The following is a 20,246-nucleotide window of genomic DNA, read 5'->3' as shown; positions in this document are numbered from 1 at the left end:
TTCAGCACAAAATAAAAAATAATGAGGCACTTGGGAAGACAAATCAGGGAGAACTAGCAGAAATTATGCAACAGAAACACGCTCACAGGAATTCCATTTATTGGAATTATCACAGATTAAACACAGGCAAAGTTCTAGAAAACCCTCCCAGTAGTAATTCTGGCCATTTGAACTCCTAATTTTCTCTCTAATCCATCCTCATTTGTTGCCTGCTCTGCTATGATCTCCATCCTGTCTGCCTTCACCACTGTCTCCGGAGGTAACTTCTTAGAAAACAAATCTGACCTTACCTCAGCTTTAATGGCATTCAAGGCCCTTCATAATCTGTCCTAAATTGCCCTTTCCAGCCTCATCACCTAGGACCCCTCCCTCTCACAATTTCTGGTCATATGGCAAGACTTTTCTACGAATATCCTCCACCTTGAATGTCCTCTCCTCCCACGTTATCCTGAAAAATGCCTCCTCATCCTTCAAAGTCCAATTTAAAGCTCTCTCCTTGAAGCTTTTCTGAACTGGAAACTCCAAGTCTCATGGTTTTGTATTATAATGTTGACACAATGTATTATATTTATTTTTTTAAAGATATATTTATTTTAGAGAGAGAGATTGGGAACAGGGGATGAGAGGGGCAGAGGGAGAGGGAGGGAATCCCAAGCAGACCCCCTGCTGAGTGTGGGGCCTCACACGGGACTCGATCCCAGGACCCTGAGATTCAGACCTGAGCCGAAACCAAGAGTGGGATGCTCAACTGACTGAGCCACCCAGGTGCCCCTATAATTATTTGTTTATAATTCTATTTCTCAGGTACACTGCTAATTTCCTGAGGTTAGGGTCTGTCTTATTCATCCAGAGTTCCTGGCATCTAGCATAATGCTTGGCTAAGTGCTCAATACATGTTTACGAAAGAAGGGAAGGGTATTCTCTTTCTTCTTTCTTTTTCTTTCTTTCTTTCTCTTTTTCTTTCTTCCTTTTCTTCCTCTTTCTTTCTTTCTTTCTCTTCCTTCCTTCCGTCCTTCCTTCCTTTTTCTTTTTTTCTTTCTTTTTTTTTTTTAGTAAGCTCTATACCCCAAGTGGGGCTTGAACTCATGACCCTGAGATCAAGAGTCACATGTGCTACTGACTGGGCCAGCCAGGCACCACTAGGAAAGGGTATTCTTTCTTTTTTTTAAAATATTTTATTTATTTATTTGACACAGAGAGAGAGAGCATAAGTAGGCAGAGCGGCAGGCAGAGGGAGAGGGAGAAGCAGGCTCCTCGCTGAGCAGAGACCCCGATGCAGGGCTCGATCCCAGGACCCCGGGATCATGACCTGAGTCAAAGGCAGACACTTAACCGACTGAGCCGCCCAGGCGCCCCAGGAAAGGGTATTCTTAATAAATAAGGTGCTACAGACCCATGGACTGAATTGTATCACCCCAAAAGCCACATGTTGAAGCCCTGACCCCTAGTGTGACTGTATCTGGAGATAGGGCCTTAAGGAGGTCATTAAGGTTAAATGGGTCCTAATCCAACAGGACTGGTGTCCTTATCAGAAGAGGAAGAGATACCAGAGACCTCTCTCTCCCCACGTGTGCACAGAATAAAGGCAAACAGCAAGAAGGTGGCTGTGTGAAAGCCAGACAGAGAGGCCCCGCCAGAAACCAACTCTGCTGGTACCTTGATCTTGGACATCCAGCCTCCAAAACTGTTAGGAAATAAATTTCTATTGTTGAAGCCACCCAGTCTATGGTGTTTTGTTATGGCAACCCACGCTAATACAGAGAGCACGTCTGGGATCTCAAACATGTATAAATATACATCTTTAGGGAAGGTAAGAATTCAACACGGACTGACAAGAATGGTAGGGAGTGGACACAGTGACATCTGGAAAATGGCTTTTTAAAAAGTTTTATTTCAAGAACTTTGTTTTTTACTCTTTATTTCAAAAAAAGGTGGGTCAAAGTACAAAAAAAAAGTCAGTTGAGTAACAGCAGAGGTTTAGAAATCACAGCAGCGAAGCAATATACAGACGGCACAGACCAAACAACCCCACGTGTGCGATTCTGTTCAGGTTCTTTGCTTATTTTGTGTTTTCTCCCTCCTGTACAAAAGACATCACAGCATGCCATGAGACCAGGAAAAGAAAAGAGTTTAACGAATGGTTACAAGAAATAGACTCTGTACAAGAGGAGGTCACGTTCCTTCCCCCCCCCCCCGCCCCCCATTCCGTCTCTTCTTGCTCTGCTTTAGGTGAGGTTATTCTGAAGACAGTTCACCTCCAAGTCAGCCTGGTCACCTTTGCCACCCTCGAGCTTGGGTGACATGGAGTTCTGGATGTTATATGACTCCTCCTCTTTCAGGCAGGACTTGAGAGCTTCCTGGATTTTGTGGGGAGCACTGGGATCATCCTGGAAGAGGGAAAAGGGTGAGGGAGGGGTGGGAAGGAGACAGCGGATAGAGGGGTCAAATAACCACCCCAGGCTTTTGAAGGAAGAAAGAAAGAAACTCTAAGAGTCGAATGAACCAAAGGGACTCCTTTGCAGCCGCTTTCTAGGAATGTCATCCTAAAAACCACTGGCCAGATGGAGATGGACACCTCCAGCAGGTAGGTGGATTACAAATGTCTTTGATGTAGGCCAGGGCAAGGCTTTCCCTCTGGCAGAGACGGGGGGGGGGGGAGGGAGAAGAACGGTCCCTTTAACACGTGGTCTGGCCCCTCAAGAGTCTCACCAGCATGAGCTCGGCCTGCCGGGCCGCCTCCCAGGGCCTTCCCCCCCGTTGAGTTCTGCTCTCCCAGAACTGTACTGATCAGGGAACGCGTCTTGTGACCAGAGGCCAGAGCTGTGTGTGCCCCTTACCGGCAGGAGTTTATCTACCAGAAGATGCTAACTTACAAAGGTGTTTCCTCAATCCAAGCCCAGGTGAGTCCCGCTGCCTCAACGGCCTGCTGTACTTGGCGTCCGACGATACTGGACAGTCGCGCTGCGGGCCCACCACCCATTCCTGACGCGCCCCGAGCCCTCCTGCCTCCCCAGGTGTGGATGTTGCCTGCAGCCCTAGGACCAGCTGCGGACCCTGACCTGAGTCTGCTGGCTACAGGTTGTCAGGAAACCCACCCCGGTCCACAGTCCCCCAGCTCGGCATTCTGCGCATTCAGAGAGCTCTTACGGTAACCCTGCCTTCCCGAGGCTCTCTTCCCTCAGGGCCACCTGGGCATTATGGGCACACCTCATTTTATTGTGCTTCGCAGACGCTGCTTTTTTTTTTTTTTTAAACAAATTGAAGGTTTGTGGTAACCCTGGGTTGAGCAAGTCTATCGGCATCGTTTTCCAACACCGTTTGCTCATTTCATGTCTCTGTGTCACATTTTGGTGATTCTCACAACATTTCAAACTTTTTCATTACTATTATGTTTGTTATGTGATCTGTGGTCAGTCATTACGACTCACTGAAAACTCAGATGATGGTTAGCATTCTTCAGCAAGAACGTAGTTTTAAATGAAGATACGTACACTGTTTTATTGTACACTCACTAGACTACAGTATAGTGTACACCTAACTTCTACATGCACTGGGAAACCATAGCTTTCCTTTGATTCACTTTATCTCGATGTTTATTAATTGTGGTGGTCTGGAATGGAACCCACACTATCTCGGAGATATGCCCGCGTACCCGTGTGAGCGTGATCGGGTGGGCCTCAGTTCTTTCTTAGGCGCTCCAAACAGCTCTTGTAAGTGCTTGGAGCTCGGCTGATCAAAGACACGAGTGGCAAGAAGGGTAGAGAATGTTGGTATCTGACCAGCTAGCTCAGACCTTTCTTACTTTAACACTTCTGAAATCGAAGGGAATCATCCTGCTTCAGGAGCAGGGCCTTCTCTGTACGACCGTGGGGAGTTCCTGTCCATGCGGACTGCTACCGAGTCTGACCCACTGCAGCACTAGGTCGGGGTAGTGACTGGTTGGAAAGACAGCAGGGAATGGCTCCAGGCTTACACAGGACACTCCAGGTATTCAAAGGGACTGTGCATGCAGAAATCACTGTCACCTCCCCCTGCCCCCCGCCTCACTTGGCACTTTTCCAGAAGACCAGCTTGAACCAAGCAGTACAGTAGAGCTTCAAAGACCTCAGGAATGATTTCCAGACCACAGGGGAACACATGCTCCCAGTTCCCAATGCCACAAGAGCCAGAAGAAATGAACTTCATACAGTATTGAGACAGATTTCAGGCACTTGATATTTTCTATCGCTGCTGGAAGAGATTTAGAAAAAACTCCAATGACATAAATTTAGATGTAGTGAAATGGAAAGAGCTCCCTGACATATTAAGTATGTGTATGCACTCATGCACACACAGGCTGTATGGAGAGGGAAGTGGGATGAGGAAGAACTGCGCTTTTCATGCCGTGTACTTCTGTGTTGTTTGGGGAGAGACACTGGGCATGGAAGCTTGAGAGCTGGGCCTGTAAAGATCCCGGGTAGAACAGACTTTGGATCACAGCAAACCTGGAATAGGACGGGACGGCCTGTCCTTGTCAAGCCTCTTACAAAGATGGGACTCACTTTCATGCTGCTCAATACCACCTCCCCCCTCTAACACCCACCCCCAACCCGATATCACAGTCTTTGGGGCAAATAGGCAGCATGTGAGGAAGAGTAGATTTAGGGGTGCTTACAGACCTGGGCATCAAAGCTGTGATGCCATGAAGGTGGGGGCCCAAATTAAGCCTGGCTCATGGGATTTAGACAGATGAGAAAACAGACTTCTGGGCCAATAGGTGGGATAAGTATATTCTAAAAATAAGAACACAGGTATCCAAACAATGCTATTTGACAAGCTAAGTACTTCCAACAAATAGGACAGGTGAGGGAGTGTCTGAACCAAGATAGAGCAATCCTAATCCAAGCGTTTCCTCCAGAACTGGATCCTATTAAGTCTAGGGTTGCTGAATCCTCAGCAGAAGGCCCATCTGCCTTTGATTTGCCAGAAGTCCCGCATGGCAAGGGAGTTGGCCCTCCATCTGGCCTAAGTCCTGGGAACTGCTCTGTGTCCCCCTTCCCGGCACTTCCCCCCAGCCAAATGGGCAGCCTTCAGCCCAGTGTGGTGTGGGTTCAGGCCTGGAGCCCCACTTGTCCAGATACAAACCTCTGTCAGAAGGGGGCATGAAAGAAATAGAGCCTAGGAAGGAAGACTTAAATGGGGGCGAGGTGCAGAGAAGCACTAAGGGACACCATGGAGATGTCCTAGTAAGGAATAAACTGAAATCCTGGAAGGTCTGTCGAATCTCAGGAAGACCAAGTCGTATCCACAACATTCCGTGGACAGCACGGCTGTGAGAAGCAACAGGGCGGCTCTCAGCGTTTGCCCATGGCTTTCAGGTGACTTGAGTCACGCCGTGCTTCCCACACACTAGCCAGTCCTCCTGGAAAGCTCGCCAGCCTCCACAGCACGGGCGGAGGAGAACAGGCCTTCCCTTTCCTCCAGATGCTCCTTTCAGGGGCTGGCTGCCTCGTTGCACACACGCTCGCCCGGCCACTGGCTCACCAGCTGCAGAGCCGAGCCAGGAGCAGCCCCGGGCCACTGCAGGCGGGGAAGGAAGTGCCCCTGGCACAGGCACCAGCCACACTCCGTCCCCCAACACAGGCCCAAAGCAGCACCTTTTTTTGGGTTGAAATCTTTTCAGAGTGTGGCTCGGAAAGATGACTGGAAATGGCTAGGAAAATGACCCACTCATCCTCCTTTACTTATGTAAAAGAAATAACCCCTCTATTAAGATAAGTAGAACTCTCCAAAATTTTCGGAGCCATCAATACCACCAAGGACACTGGAGGGATGAGGGAAGGGGCCGGGAGAGATACATGAGCAGGCTCGACTCGGATGCCCCTCGCCCCCTCTCCCAGCTCACCTGGAGATTTCCTGGCTTCCAACCTGCTTGTAAGCACTCGATGGGGTGCCTGAAGCAACCAATAGGGCTTCACTTCAAAATAAAGTGGCAACTGTCTAAACTGTCAATGCCCACAAGATCTTGAATATGACCAAGTCTGACTTTTGGGCTGGGTGGACAGAATGACGAGCTGAAGGGAAGAAATCCAGGAGTACACACGCTGCCAGACAGGAGAGTCATCCCCTCTCACGCTCAGAGCTTTGGCAAAGGGGACAGGATGTCCCCTGGGGCACAAGTTGAGGGAAAGAGGCCAGGTGGAAATGACCTGCAAGATCCAGGAGGGGCCAGAGACCACCAGAGCCTCATCTTGCCACCTCACTGAAGGATGTCCTGAGCACTACCCAGATGACCTCACGGCCCTTCTCAGGCAGAGTCCGCCATGGCTGACCAGTCCCTGCTCTGCTCCGGTTTTAAGGCTTGTCCTATTCTGCACTCAAGGTCAGTGGGAGCGTTCATGGACAAATGCCATGCTTTCTACAAAGTCGGGTCAGCCAAGAAGAGCTGGGAACCTCTATATTGGCTCAGGCCCCCAAGACCTCCAAGAGGAGCTATTTCCTTCCCCTCCCTTTCTGAGACGAAGAAAGGTGTCTGTCTACACCTGGGATGCCAGAAAATGTATGCATCAGAAACTTTCCTAAGGACCCTTGCGCTCTGGACAACGAACACCCTGCCTGCAGGAACCACCGTACAGGTCTGCCGGGCTGCCCCATGCAAACAATGGAACCGGAAGGCCCTGCGGTCGGCCATCATTCGCCAGCATTCCGCAAATGGCGACTACATGTGTATTACCACGAGGGGCCAGACAAGGTAGGGATGGAGTGTATGCAGACGAGGGAGGCTCTTCCTGCCCTCCAGGTGCCTATCTCGAGGGTTGATTAATGTGTTTACCAATCTTCACGTTTATAAGACATCTGGTGTCCTGGGTTATTAGATTCGTCTTGAACGTATTAATATCTTGGTGCATACCAAGTAAAATCCTATCTGTTTCTCTACCCTTTGTATCAAAGACTTTAAAAAATTATCCTAAACTAACCTCTTTCATTTCTTCTTTAAAGTTAACCCCTTTGCTCCTCCTCCACCAGGCCAAGTTCTTCCCTGGGGTTTGCTGAACAAGGTCACATTTACTATTATTCTCTCTTTCCCCTTCTGGGGCTACACTGTCCCCATCTATCGAAGGAAAACAATGGTCTCGATCTGTGCTGTCCCACGCGGTAGCACGAGCCGCTCCCCCTGAGCTCCAGAGCCGCAGGTAGCTTGTGGCTGCTGGAGTGGACCGTGAGACACAGAGCATGTCCATGTCACAGAAGCCGCCACGGGGCGGCGCCGGCCCGGACTGTTGAGGCCTCTATGTGCCTCTGTGCGCTGCTGTTTCAAAGAACTTCTTCAAAATTTGCTCTCAGTCTTCACCGTGCCCATCTGGAGGGTCTGAGTTTAGCTCCCTCATCTGTGTATCAATGCATTTACCTTGCGGTATGGGGCTTGCATCCCGTGCCGAATTCCCAGGCTTGGATGTGACATGATCTGGAGCTTGGATGGTTTTTGCTTTTTTAATGAAATTTTCTCTGACGGTACCCAGTACTTTACTGGTTAGTCTGGTCCAGAAAACACACTAGAAGGCCAGCATCTTTAGAAACTGGCCCTTCTATTGGGACCTTCTATTGAGTTTCAACTGATATTTATCCTCCCAAGAACAGAATTTACCCCTAGACTTATTATTCCACCAGTGTTTTGTGCCCTCCTTAGCTCTAACCAGTGTAAATATGCCTGCCAGTTTTTAGGGTCCTCAGACAGTGGAAAGGACACTGTTTTTCCAGCCATCCCAAAGAGCAACCACCATTCACTTCGGTGACCACCAGGACATTCCCTCACGACGGAAGCAGAGTCTTTCTTCTCGATACAGAAAGTAGAAAGACACAGAGAAAGACAAATCAGACTTCTAAAGTCTAGATGAAGCTAAAAATCACGAGTCATCCTGGAAAAAAATCTGCAGTACTACCTATAACTGCTTGTCAAGGAAGTGACACACCATTCTGCCCCTAGTCCCACGTCACCACCCCAACTCGTCTCCCGAAGCTGACCTCCAGAGCTGGGAGGAGCGGCTCCAAGCTCTGAAATAGCCCAAAGACAAGGGCAGCGGCCGGGCCGGGGCGTGCCTATGGATAAGGGGAGGCCTGGAGAAGACGAGTCACCTGACAGATAAGTTATCACAGAGAGCCAAGGTGCGGGCACGCAGAGTGGGGGACGGAGGTACAAGGACTGTCGCAAAGTTTCCTTACGTTTGGGTGAGAGCCTTCAGCAATGGTGGAGAGGGAGAAGTTATCGTTGTGGAGCTCAGACGGGGTCCGGAATTTGCTGGTTGGGACAGAAGAGAGCAAGGGAAATGTGAGTGCAACGATCATAGCAAAGCCTGACCAAAGCTTCACGGGTCAAACACTTATTTCATCAAACGCCACGGACCATAATAAGATGTGCCATTGTTTGATGCACCGCGGAGAAAAAAACTTCTGCCATTTAAACCGGGATCCAATACTTTCTTATCACCTAGAGTTTTTATTATATACTGGAAGTAGCTCATTGAGACTTTAGATGAAGTACTGACAACGCTGTGCACAGCTCTGGCCAGGATCGTGCATGCCAGGCAGTTACAACTACGGTATGACTGCCATCTGGCCAACAGTGATTATAAGATGCCAGCGATTGTGAGACACAATCTAATTTCAGAGACGTTAATATGTGGGGGAAAAGTGTGTATCTTAGAGTCAGTAAACCAGAGCAGTGTCCGTCGGGCATCGAGGACATGTAGTGTTACCAGAGCGGTACCCAGGCTTGGGAAAGCAAGCAAGCATGCAGTGGGACATGAGGGTGACAGCCTCGGAGCTGAAGGGCCACAGGGGCCGGGCTCTGTGCAGAACACGTAGCCTGCTGACGGAGGAAGGCCTAGAACAAGGCCCTGTCTCTGGCCACCACTCTTGCTTCTCCAGTCCCCCGCGGGGGTTCCTCCTCTCCCCCGTCCTCCTCCGCAGCTACCCTGATAGGTGGTCGCACCCTGGCCCTCTCCTCCCCCTGCCACCGAGGGTCCTGGCTGATGACCACATGCACAGATACGGCCCCGCCTCAGTGCACAGGCACAATGGAGAGGCCCCCTCGGCGCCGGGGCGGTTAGCTGAAAGCTCCAGGCGGCCGTCAGCATCTGCCCAGGGCAGGCGTGTACCCAGCAAAGGAGCAACAGAGGGCGTTTTGTCCTTTTTCCCAGGACCCAGGGAAAGGGGGCAACAGGTCGAAAAGGAGGTAGAAGCAGTTCTGCATAAATTGTCTCTTGGGCCCCAAGGAAGCTGAACTGCAACCTCCTGCTTTTGTGAGTCCCTGTGACACCTCAGAACATTCCTTACTTTGCTCAGGGGTAGAGTGATTCTCTCACAGTGTGTAAGACCACATCCAAGTGTTCAAGGCATGGACTTAAAGGGAAACGCGTGTGGATCCTCACATGCACACAGCAGTCACTCCTCCGCTAAGAGAGAAGCTGAAATGAGACTCTATTCCCATCTGGCCCTGAAAATCCACAGCCGAGGAAGTTGAGCCCAGGCCCCTCCACCCCCAAAACTCTACTTAGGAGAGGTAAAGAGGACCTTCCCTAAATCCCTTCTGTCTGGACCAAGGGTTGACAAGCTTGGAACGGCAATGTGTTGCCAAACCCCTTCTATTCAGCATCAGTGAGAAGGAGCCGGTACTGAGAGACAGCAGATCTGAGGGAGCTGGAGTTACTTCTCATGGATTGTGAGTGAAATCCTCACCCTGGCCGTGGGCGTCCAAGACCCAGGAAGCAGGTGCAGTCCGGAGCTGGAGGACTGAGCACAGTAACTTACATGGGGGACCACACCCAGGAGGGCGTTGGGTGCTTTCTCCTTAAGCGCCGTCGGTCCCGGGGTGGGGGGGCTGGGGATGGTGCCAGAGAGCTGCCGTGTGCCCCAGGGCTCGGCCTCTGCCACGATGCCGGCACATTCTGTGCAGGAATGGCTAGATTTGGCTGAGTCTTTGGGACGGACAACACAACTAGGGATGCAGAGCAGGTGCCAGGAACTCTCGCGACCATAGCCTCGGATCAGACGGAGGGGTGCGGCCATGGGGGGGGCTGGCTGACACAGACTCACTTGGTCCTACGCAGCTTGGTGTTCTCTGTCTTGAGCAGATAGAGCTTCTTGGCGAAGAACACCGTCATCATGAACAGCAGGAGCAGGACGAGGGCGGCGGAGCCGACGGCCACGCACATCACCTGGAAGTCGGTGATGATGGACTCACAGCGCATCCCCTTGTGCCAGATGTAGTCCTGCGTGTTACACCTGGGGCAGCGACAGAGGGAGACTGAGGTGACGGGCATGCAGTCACGGCCACAGCAAGGGCCTGGTCCCTAAGCCGCATACTCACCTCAGCAGCCTGTTCCTGTGAGTGTCTAGAGGAACCGGGATGTGCCCAGTCTGTGCGGACCCCACAGAGGAGATTCTGCGTACCCGCCCTACGCAGTGGGCAGGACAGCGCTGGGGTCCAGGAGATAAATGAGACAACCAGGGCGCCAAGAGATGGAGTGAACTGGTCACTCACGGGACTGTTCAGGGACCGCAGAGGGCGGGAACCCTGGTTTTCTACCTCGCAGCCTCAAGGAGGACAATCACAGGATTCTCTCTGCTCCCCTTGCCCTTGGCTCTGGGTGAAAAACAAGATAATAGGACCTTTGGCCACAAAAGGAGTCAACCCACTCTACCCGGGAAAACCTATCCTGCTGCTCTGCAGTCCCGTCTAGTTCACAAAGCTACCCAGACACTGAAATAGAAGGAAGTGACAGACAAGGACGAACACAAAGATGGATGTATATTCTCCTCCTATCTCTGCAGCCCCCCAAATTCTGCCCCTAAAGCTTCCTGTCCTATTACCATGAGAACGGTCATGAAAGCACAGTGAGAATCAACCCTCTGGGTGGGTTTTAGTCCTTTTGTTGAGTGACTTTCTCTTGCCCTTGGGGACATTCCCAGGCTCCAACTCTTCCAATGACATTGCTGTTTCCATGGGAACCAGGCTGCTTCAAAGAGGAAAGATGTGGAAGGATACAGAGGCAGGCAAAGGAGGGAGGACATGAACCTCAGGGTGAGTGACAGACAAGAGAAAGGGGTCCAGAAAAGGGGAAATTATGCCTCGGAGAACTGGCCATTCCACACCCGGAACAGGGTGGGGAGACATGACTAACAGGAAAGTCTTTCTTTTCCAAGGGACCCTCTGCAGTCCTGGGAGCCTATCTGTTTGAGGACGGTGGGGAAAGAAGCTCCCACTAGCCCATGGTTCTAGACAAGTTCTGCCATAGCTCTGATCATTTCCCTGCAGTGGGTCAGGGTGACAGAGACAAAGGCGTGCTGCAGTCTGCAACTGAGGGCTCGGCAGTCTCCTGTGAGCGGAATGCAAAACAGTTTCTGAGCCACAGCCAAGCCTGGGCGTGCACAGCTGGAGGAGGGATCTCTGGGAGGGAGGCCCGAGTGTGCCCCCAGGAGGGAAGGTGAGCAAGGGGAACCGGTGGGGGGACTTGCAGAAAAGCCCTCTGAGGTGGGACCCACTGGACGATCCCCGGTCAGCACAGCCATGCAGCTTACTGAGGACAAGGTTGCTTTTCCACTCGGGAGTCCCGAGAGCTCCAGGAGCTTCTGGGAACTTTTCTACCTCTCCAGAGGCAGCAAGGGCTCTCCATTTCAGGCGGCGATGGCAAGACTGCTTGGAAGGTGAAAAGTCAGGCCTCCAATAGGATGAAAGATAATGATTTCGCACAGAGATTCAGAGCTCCCAGGCTAAATCCCACTAACCATCACTATAGTCCCACTAACAAAGCTTGAGGAGCAAAATCACAGGGTTTCCACATATTTCTGGTAGCCCTTAACCAACTGGCAAGGTCTTGTTCCCATAATGTCTTGATGACAGTTTCTCCTTTCAGCAGTGACTGGACAACTCCAATCAGAAGTGTGTGGACGCATCCTATATGACTGACCCTAATCATTTCATGATCATTCATAGGAAAGAAGGAACTGGAAGTCAAGCTTTAATGCCGAAAGCACAACATTCACACTTTCTTATATTATTCTTCTATTGGAACATCAAGACCTACAGAATTTGAATTCTTCACATACCTCCAAAAAGACCAAGAAAAACAAACATCGGGAACGACACTTACAGAGACACCCAGATTACAGAAATGTTCCTCCTAGGACCAACGAAAACAAGTCCCAGGGGAATCTGGGGGTTCTACCCTACTTCTAGGGCCTGTAAAGGATGGAGACAAGCAAACTACCCAGATCACCCCTGACCTGGGATTCTTCCAGAATAAGCCAGTGAGCTCTCCAGCAGGTGAACTACCTTGCCATGAGGGCAGGTATATGATGCATTCCTGATGAGGCATGGTGGCTGCAGACAACGTCCTTAGAGACACTAAACTCTCTGGGTCTTTAAAACATTCTGCGCTGGGTAATCCCAAGGAGGACAAAAATCAAGGTAGAAAGGAAAAAGCCACTATCCAGGGGCGGCCTGGGTGGCTCAGTCATTAAGCGTCTGCCTTCAGCTCAGGTCATGTTCCCAGGGTCCTGGGATCGAGTCCTGCATTGGGCTCCCTGCTCAGCGGGAAGCCTGCTTCTCCCTCTCCCACTCCCCCTGCTTGTGTTCCCTCTCTCACTGTGTCTCTCTCTGTCAAGTAAATACAATCTTAAAAAAGAAAAAAAAAGCCACTACCCAAAGTTAAGGAACCCCACCACCTCTACTATGCCAGGAAAGATACTCTGCTTGACTTGACCTACTTGAGTGGCTGCTCTCAGGGTCTGCTCCCAACGAGAAGGTCCTCACTGTGACTCTTACCTGTCCTGCAGGTAGACGGGGTCTTCCTCCTGCCACATACGTGTCTCAGAGGCCTTCTTTCCTCCAGAGTAGGTTTATAAGCCTACTCTTTGTGCTAGTGTAGCCAGAACCCTCCAACAAGACCCCTCAAGCCAGTAAAGGCCGCTTTCCAAAACCCTTAGAGAAGTCCCTTCACTTTGCCTTTATAGTTTAGTGCTTTGGTAAAGGATACACACTTGGAGGAAATACAAAATCTTACTTCTGGGAAATCTGTCCTAGTGATGAGGTCACAGAAAGTACATTTAAGAAGGAATTCCCCATGGAAGATATTGCGTGAACATCTCTTGACCTGGGAATCCCAGGATCCTCTTGGTTTGGGAACGCACCGCCTCTTGGAAGTTGTGCCCATCATGTCCCCCTCTTTGCTGAGTCTGCCTCACATACACCCTTCAGTTCTTTTACAAGCCCCTGTGCACCTGCCTGCTACACCCTTACCTGCAGAAGGCCCCTATGTTCTCCACCAGGTAGCACTGGCCGCCATTGTGGCAGTAACTTGGGAAGAGGTCGCACACTGACCGGCAGGAGCCGTTATGCCGCACAAAGCCGCTGCGGCACTCGGTGCCATTCTCACTTGGGGCCAGGTCCCTGCCTGGCTCTCCCGGGCGGGGCCTGAGGGCGATGCTGCTGCCAGGGACCATCCCCAGAGTATGCTGTGGGGGGACAGCATGCCACCGACTGGTGGGCTGGCCAGTCCCGGGCCCCAGACCAGGCTTCTCAGTGGGCACCAGAAGGTCACTTTCATCTTCCAGGTCTCCACCTCCCACTGCATCCTTGTCATCCTCCTCTTCCTCCTCCTCTTCATCCAAGTCATCATAGAAGGATGTGGTGGGGTAGAAGTCAGATTCATCAAAGGGGGTGAAGTCATCGTATAAGTCAAGCAGGCTCCAGGAAGGGGTCTCTCCCCCAGTATCGGAGTGGTGCTCTGAGGTCCCTGGCGACCCCGGGAAGCTCCCCAGGTCGGCGCCACGGCCCTCACCATCCAATCCTTCGAAGTAGTCGATGTCAATTATATCTGATGCCGGCTGGGGTTCCAGTGTGCCCTGAAAGGGGAACGTGGGCTCTGGCCCATGCGGGTCATGTGTGCTGCCTCCCAGGTTCAGCCAAACCTCCAAGGGGCTCTCCTTGGGGAGTTCGGGGCCTGGGCTCAGCTTGTCGCCAGGAGTGGGGATGGGTGGTCCGCTGGCCTCTGTAGCCTCGGGGGTGGCAGAGGGCATCGATGACTGTCCCAGGGCCTCCTGGGGAGCCGGGAGCGTGGCTGGAAGGGCCTGGGTGTCGCCGCTGCCGGCCTCTGCGGTCACTCCACCCAGGCCCGGGCTGTCGGCCTCCAGCCAGGCGGTGCCGGTCACCGCCGCGGACGCCTCCAGTGCCTCCTCTGGCCCGACCCCAGTCCCCACCACGGCCGGCTGGCCGCCAGGTGCAGTCCACGAGGTCTCATCCTCTCCAGCAGCTGGTGGGCCGGCCTTCTCCCGCGTGCCGTTGGCACGCGGCTTCCACTCCAGGACGCTCTTCACCTGCTCCTCGGCCTCGACGGCGCTGCCCGCCTCACGCGCTGTGGGCGGGAGGGAGAGGGCACGACGTCAGGGCCCCGCCCCCCCGCCGCGGCTCGCTCTCCCAGCCTCCCCGCCCACCCGAAGACTCCGGGACAAGGTTTCCCAAGGCCACGCCCCCCGTCCCCCAAGGCGGGGAACGCACCCGGCCCTGCGTTTCCCGCTCAGGCCCCGCCCCTCAGGCGTCATGCCCCGCCCCCGACAGGGTCCGCAGTGTAACGGGGCGGCCCCCACCTTCGGCCCTAGGCAGAGGTTTGACCCTCAGGACTCCACCCCACCTCCAGACCCCGCCCTGAAGTCGCACCCTCAAGGCCCCGCCCCACCCCAGGCCCCGCCCTGAAGTCGCATCCTCATGGCCCCATCACCTCCAGGTCCCGCCCCGAAGTCTCACCCTTAGGCCCCGCCCACTCAGGCCCCTCCCCCAGCCGGCACCCCTGTCCGCACACCCCGGTCGGGGCCGCCCCCCACTTCTCGGCATCCCCCAAGTATCCCACCTCTTCGCGCGCCCCTTCCCCCGCCCCGGTCGCGGGCAAGGCGCTGCCCCGCCCCCTTGCCACAGATCGCGAACTCCGCCTGTACCCGAGGCCAGCGGGACCCTGGCCCAGGGTGAGGCGCGAGAGCCACTGGGGTCCCGGTCGCAGTCGGTACCTACCCGGCGCGGCCCCGGCGGCGAGGACCAGCGTGGCCCCCAGAAGCAGCAGCAGCGGCGGCGGCCCCCGGCCCGGGCCCCCGCCCCCGGTTCGGCCCATGGCGCGGCGCCCCGACCGCTGTCCGCGGTCTGCCCGGCTGGGTGCGCCCTCGGCTCGCCGGCCGCCGCGCCTCCCGCCCGCGCTGCGGCCGTCTCAGCCCACGATGGGCAGCGCGAGAAGCCGCATGCCGCCGCCGCCGTCCGCCGCTGTCCCCGGCGCGCCGCGCCTCCCCGCCTCCCGCGCCGCTGCTGCCGCGCTCAGCGCCGCCCCCACCCCGCCCGCCGCGCCCGCCCCGCCGCACGTAGCTCTGACGCCTGCCCTGCTCGGTCCGCCTGCCGGGGACAGATCGACCCCCGGCTCGGGACGCCGAGACAAACGGACTTGGAGTAGCGCGGGTGGGTGCGGAGCACAGCGCCGCGCATGGCGTTAGCCGACAGGTGCATGGGCGGGAGACCTGCGGGGCGGGGCCCGCCCTCCCCGTGGAGGGCTGGCACGGGCCCCCCCACCTGCGAGGAACCCACCCGCCACGCGGCGAGCACGGAGGCGGGGGCCCAGACACCCGCAAGTTCGGGGCGGGGCTCGGAAGGGCCGCAGGGGGCGGAAGCCCGAGCTCGCGCTGTGGAAATGAGCCGAGTCCGGGGCGCACGGAGCCTCTCGGATTTCTGCGCCAATGCCGTGTTCGGGGCGGGGAAGGGTCTCAGGGAGGTCTGCGGGTGCCCACGGGGGCGGGGCGGGCGCTGGCAGCGCCAGGCAAGGGGGCGAAGCCCAGAGCTCAGGCTCTAATCGGATCAGACCTAATCCGTCCACAGCCAAAGCCCAGACCTCGCACAGCCAGGCCCTCCGCAGCGCATCCCAGGGGCAGGGGGCAAGACTTTCCTGAGACTGGGGCTACCCCGCCTTCCTTCTCGCCTCCTCGGGGGCAGCCTGGGCAGCGGCCTTTAATCCTGGCCCCTTCCTCCCGGGATACATCACTCCCCCCCCCACCCATGTGTCCCAGGCCACCAAAGCTCAAGGTCCTGGGCAGACCCAAGCAGCCAAGCTCGCAGCCTAGGGACGCGCGGGCTCCAGGACCGGCGTTAGAGTAGTCTGCGGGTTGACCAAAGCTTAGTGTTCAGCCAGGGACCCCTCACCCCCAGAGCCCTGCTTGGTGGGGAGTTGTGGCCTACTCACCTAGCCTATCGCCCAAAGCAACCATCCACCTCCTGATGTGTTATTGACCCAAATGACATTCGGGGTCACCACCTTCGACGTGACACCCATGGTATTTGAGACATTCCCATTTCTGTCCCTAGGGAGGCACATAGGTAACCAAGTCGGAGAATCTATGCCTTCATGTCCTAGTGTGTGTCTCTGGATGGGGTTCCCTTGGTTCAAAGTGTGTTCTCACCATACTACTGCGGCAGCAACCTCTTAGGCAGGCTGGTGTTCCCTTCCTTCCAAGTCTGCCTGGCAAACGGGCCAGAAAGCTCAGTTCCTGTCTCCTTTGCCCTCTGCGAAGCCTTCCCAGCCTGCTGCTGGAATTGTCGGTCTACAGTAATTCCCCACTGGACTGCGGGGCACGATGAGTGCACAGGACCAGGCACTGGGAGGCTCCCGAAGGCCGGGAGAAGCAAACACGCGTGAAGGGCAACCAGGTACTCCCACCCCAGAGCCGGGGGTCTGGAGCTTCCTGCAAAGGGGCTGACTTCGTGAGGCTCTTTCCATGGCTTGCCGCTGCCTCTGGGGGACAGTAAATACCAGTTTGGACTACAGCCTTCTCTGAGCAGAGGGCCAGGCTGGGCTTTGCACTTGCTGGTTGACCACTGAGGCACTAACGCACCCTTCCAACCCCATCTCTGCTTCCCTTGTCTGTAGCTTATCTCTATTTTCTTTTTTGGCCTATGTACAAGTCTGCTTTCCTTTGCTTCTCTGGTGGTGGTTGTGAGAGCGGAGGATCTTGGTGGACCTGCCTACCTCCTCCTTCCCCAGGCTGGTCTGTTTGGGGATGAGGCCTCACCAATGGGGCCTTGACGTCTGGGGCATGATGACCACCCTGTGTTTTTTACTAGAAAGGTCTGAATGGGACCCTTCTCCCACTTCTTTGTTAAAACTCCAGCAACTCCAGTTTGTTTCTCATTTTAATATGTTTTATTAAGTATTTAAATATATTCTTTTAAATTCAATTAAAAAAAATTTAAGTAGGATCCACACCCAAGGTGGGGTCTGAAGTCACCACCCTGAGATCGAGTCACATGCTCCACCCACTGAGCCAGCCAGGCTGGCTTCAATTCAATTTTTGAATTATAACAAGCATATGGTATAAAATAAAATATGAAACATCGCCTTCCTCAATGACCTTCTTCCCTACCTTGGAGACAAATTCTTTTAACCACTTTCTTCATTTTGGGATTTTAAGCCAATGGTTGCCATTCACTTTTATTCTGATCCTCCCTAGACCTCTGAACTGAGCACAGCACAGCTGGTTTGGAGCCACCTCCACGAGATGAATGGGAGAAACTCATCAGGCAATGGAGGGTGACAGGAAAAGCAGGATTCGGCATCAGATCTGCGTGACCTTGGGAGTTAGTAACCCATTTCCTTTATGAGACAGTGGTAACCATAGCGTCCAGTGACTGCAGTACTTTTTCTGGGCCCAGGGGTTAGGGTGGGCCACAGAAGAGATCAAAGATGTAGGAACTGCAGAGTGAAAGAAAGGGAAATCAACCTCTATCTAGAGCCTACACCCATGCCCCACATAAAGTCTTGTGCATTTGGGCATCAGGGATGCTTTTGCGAGGCAATGGCTTCCACATGCCTCTGAGGTTCCTACTGGGTTTGGCAACCTGCTCCAGTACCAAGGCAGGCACAAGGCCCATTGCCACGGCTACAGCCTGCCTCCTTGTGCATAGAAAGCCTCTAGCTTAACTAGGGGCTGCTGTCCAGGGCAGGAGCTGCTCCAGTTGCCATGGCTGGGGGCATACTTCAGCCTGGACAGGAAGCAGCATGGTTCCTGGCTTTAAGTCCTCAGTAGTAACTACTAACATTTTTGTGAGTTTCTAGTTTTCCTAGTACTCTAATTTGTCCTGTTTCTCACTATCATGCTACAAATATCTTAACCATTTTGCACATTTGCAAACTGACACTGAGATCATGCTGACGACGTGGTAGGGCCAGGACTTGAGCCGAGATCTTAATTTCAAACGTTTTCATTCTTGCTTCTTAATTTCAAAAGAGGAATCAGGATGCAGAGGTCAGGCCTCACTTGGCAGAACGGAAGCCCTGCCTCTCTCCCCAACCCCCACACCCGGCATTTAAGGGTCAATGCTATGCTTTCTTAACAGGGTACAACATGGCAATGATCCAGACTCATATCCTAGGTCAGAATCAGAAAGGGCCATCTAGCACGGCCTCTGCCCTGCCAGGAGAGATCTGGACTATGGGGCAGTCAGCTCTGACCATTTCTGGTGATGGGCTGCTGCTAGTGGACCTTCTTGCACCATCACCAGGAAGAAGGGAAGAGCCAAGAGTGAGGGGCCCGAGTTATGTGCGCTGACAAGCACCTCCTCGCTGCAAGAACTCTGGACTCTCAATCGCACAAGTACTCCTCCTAGAAAAGCATGTCAAAACCTGGAGGTGGTCATCTTGTCGTGGCAGTGGGTCTGCTGCAAGATGGGAAAAAACCCTGAATTTCATTCCCCCAAAGCCAAGTCAGTTGGGAGAAAGCCACACAGCACAAGCCAACACGGCCTCAGACATGGATCAACTAGGCTTGTTTGCAGGAAGAGTCCTGCTGTCTCAGCAGGCGACCTCTCCAGGTGGTTCTCAGGAAACCCATAGGTACTACACAATAAGCAGACTGGAACAAGGAATGCCACTCCATTGGGATGACTATGGGAAATCCGTTAAGTGTCAGGGCCAAACCAGCCACGGAAATCAGCCCGTGCAAAGGAGCTATTACCTTCCAATGGCACCGCTGCTTCGTAACTCCCTCTGGGACCATCTGGTTGTGAGGGCACCTGAGGTGGTAGGTTGCCACAGGAGAGAGTGGGAGGCATTTTCTTTCCGGTCTAAGTCGTTTGAAGGTGTTGGTCATGGTACTGTATGAAGGCATGGCTATTTTGCAGACCCTAAGGGTCCGCAGTGGTAAGGTGGCTGCCAGCAGTCACCTGAATGCTCTCCGAGGGCTTGGAAGGGCCTAGGAAGGCCTCCGGGGACAGGAGGGAATAGAGCTGGCCCCAGTTCTCCAAGGCAGGCCAGGAGCAGAAAGAGGGGATCAGACAAGTCTCTCTCCCCTTGGGGTCCCATGGGTTGGAAAGGGCTGGGGGGTCTCGGGGAGAGAGAGCTAGCTCTAATTTGTTTCGGAACCTCTGGTTAAGCCTATTCATAGGACTCCTTTTGGTCACTACTGTCTCAGTTCCGTTTCAAATTCAGGGTCAAAGATGCTTCCTAGTAAAGAGAGGTGGCAGGCCTAAAAACAAGCCACCAGGAAATGAAGTCCAGGGGAGCTGTTCACAAGGAGATCCAACACTGAGGGTCCTGGGCTTCCATCCTATTCTGCAAGGTGATTTCCTTAGATGGAGACCATCCATTCACAGGGGAGCAAGATGCTTTCACCTTGTTCCCAGTAAGTCCTCCTTCAACAGGACCAAGTGAAGTGCAGCTATGCTCTAGGAGCCGGAGAAGAGAAAGCAGGGTTAACTAAAGGTCACAGGCAGAGAGGTTTGCAGAAGGAAATCTCAGGGCAGGCACTGTGTATCCAAAGGGGTGCTCTGATTATTCAGATGAGGTCTTCCTGGAATGAAGGTGAATCCTCAGGTTACCACACCCAGCAGGACAGAAATCATGTAAACACACCCAATTCACAGACTATTTACATTATCCCCCAGAAAGCTCTTTGATTACACGGTTTTTCTTCACGACCACTTGGCACTAAAATAATCCTTTTTTTTTTTTTTTTTTAAAGATTTTATTTATTTGACAGAGAGAGACACAGCGATAGAGGGAACACAAGCAGGGGGAGTGGGAGAGGGAGAAGCAGGCTCCCCGCTGAGCAGGGAGCCCAATGCGGGGTTTGACCCCAGGATCATTACCCAAGCTGAAGGCAGGCGCTTAACGACTGAGCCACCCAGGAGCCCCCAAAATAATCCTATTTCTTACTATTTATGGTCTTGTATCCCCCACCCCACAAGA

General features: G+C 53.6%; 2 protein-coding genes across 3 annotated transcripts in view; both read right to left on the bottom strand.

Moving 5' to 3' along the window:
- Positions 1-1,871: 1,871 nt before the first annotated feature.
- Positions 1,872-15,207, bottom strand: CSPG5 (chondroitin sulfate proteoglycan 5). Of its 2 annotated transcripts, XM_036078845.2 has the most exons (6): positions 15,041-15,207; positions 13,277-14,390; positions 10,072-10,260; positions 8,200-8,275; positions 2,256-2,387; positions 1,872-2,080 (listed from the first exon to the last, which is right to left on the bottom strand). In XM_036078845.2, the coding sequence occupies exons 1-6, from the start codon at positions 15,135-15,137 to the stop codon at positions 2,060-2,062; spliced, it is 1,629 nt and encodes a 542-aa protein (XP_035934738.2). In that variant the 5' UTR covers positions 15,138-15,207; the 3' UTR covers positions 1,872-2,059. The 2 variants fall into 2 exon arrangements, with proteins under 2 accessions (XP_035934738.2, XP_035934731.2); XM_036078838.2 differs by having other exon boundaries at positions 1,872-2,387; positions 15,041-15,198.
- Positions 15,208-17,226: 2,019 nt separating this feature from the next.
- Positions 17,227-20,246, bottom strand: part of SMARCC1 (SWI/SNF related BAF chromatin remodeling complex subunit C1) — a 176,100-nt gene continuing 173,080 nt past the window's right edge. The window contains exon 29 of the transcript XR_013450133.1: positions 17,227-19,848. The gene's annotated coding sequence lies outside the window, so the exon portion shown is untranslated. The remainder of the gene's footprint in view (positions 19,849-20,246) is intronic.

Source organism: Halichoerus grypus, chromosome 1 (genome assembly GCF_964656455.1).
Source record: "Halichoerus grypus chromosome 1, mHalGry1.hap1.1, whole genome shotgun sequence".
Classification (NCBI taxonomy): Eukaryota; Metazoa; Chordata; class Mammalia; order Carnivora; family Phocidae; genus Halichoerus; species Halichoerus grypus.
This window is presented reverse-complemented; position numbering and strand designations above follow the sequence as displayed.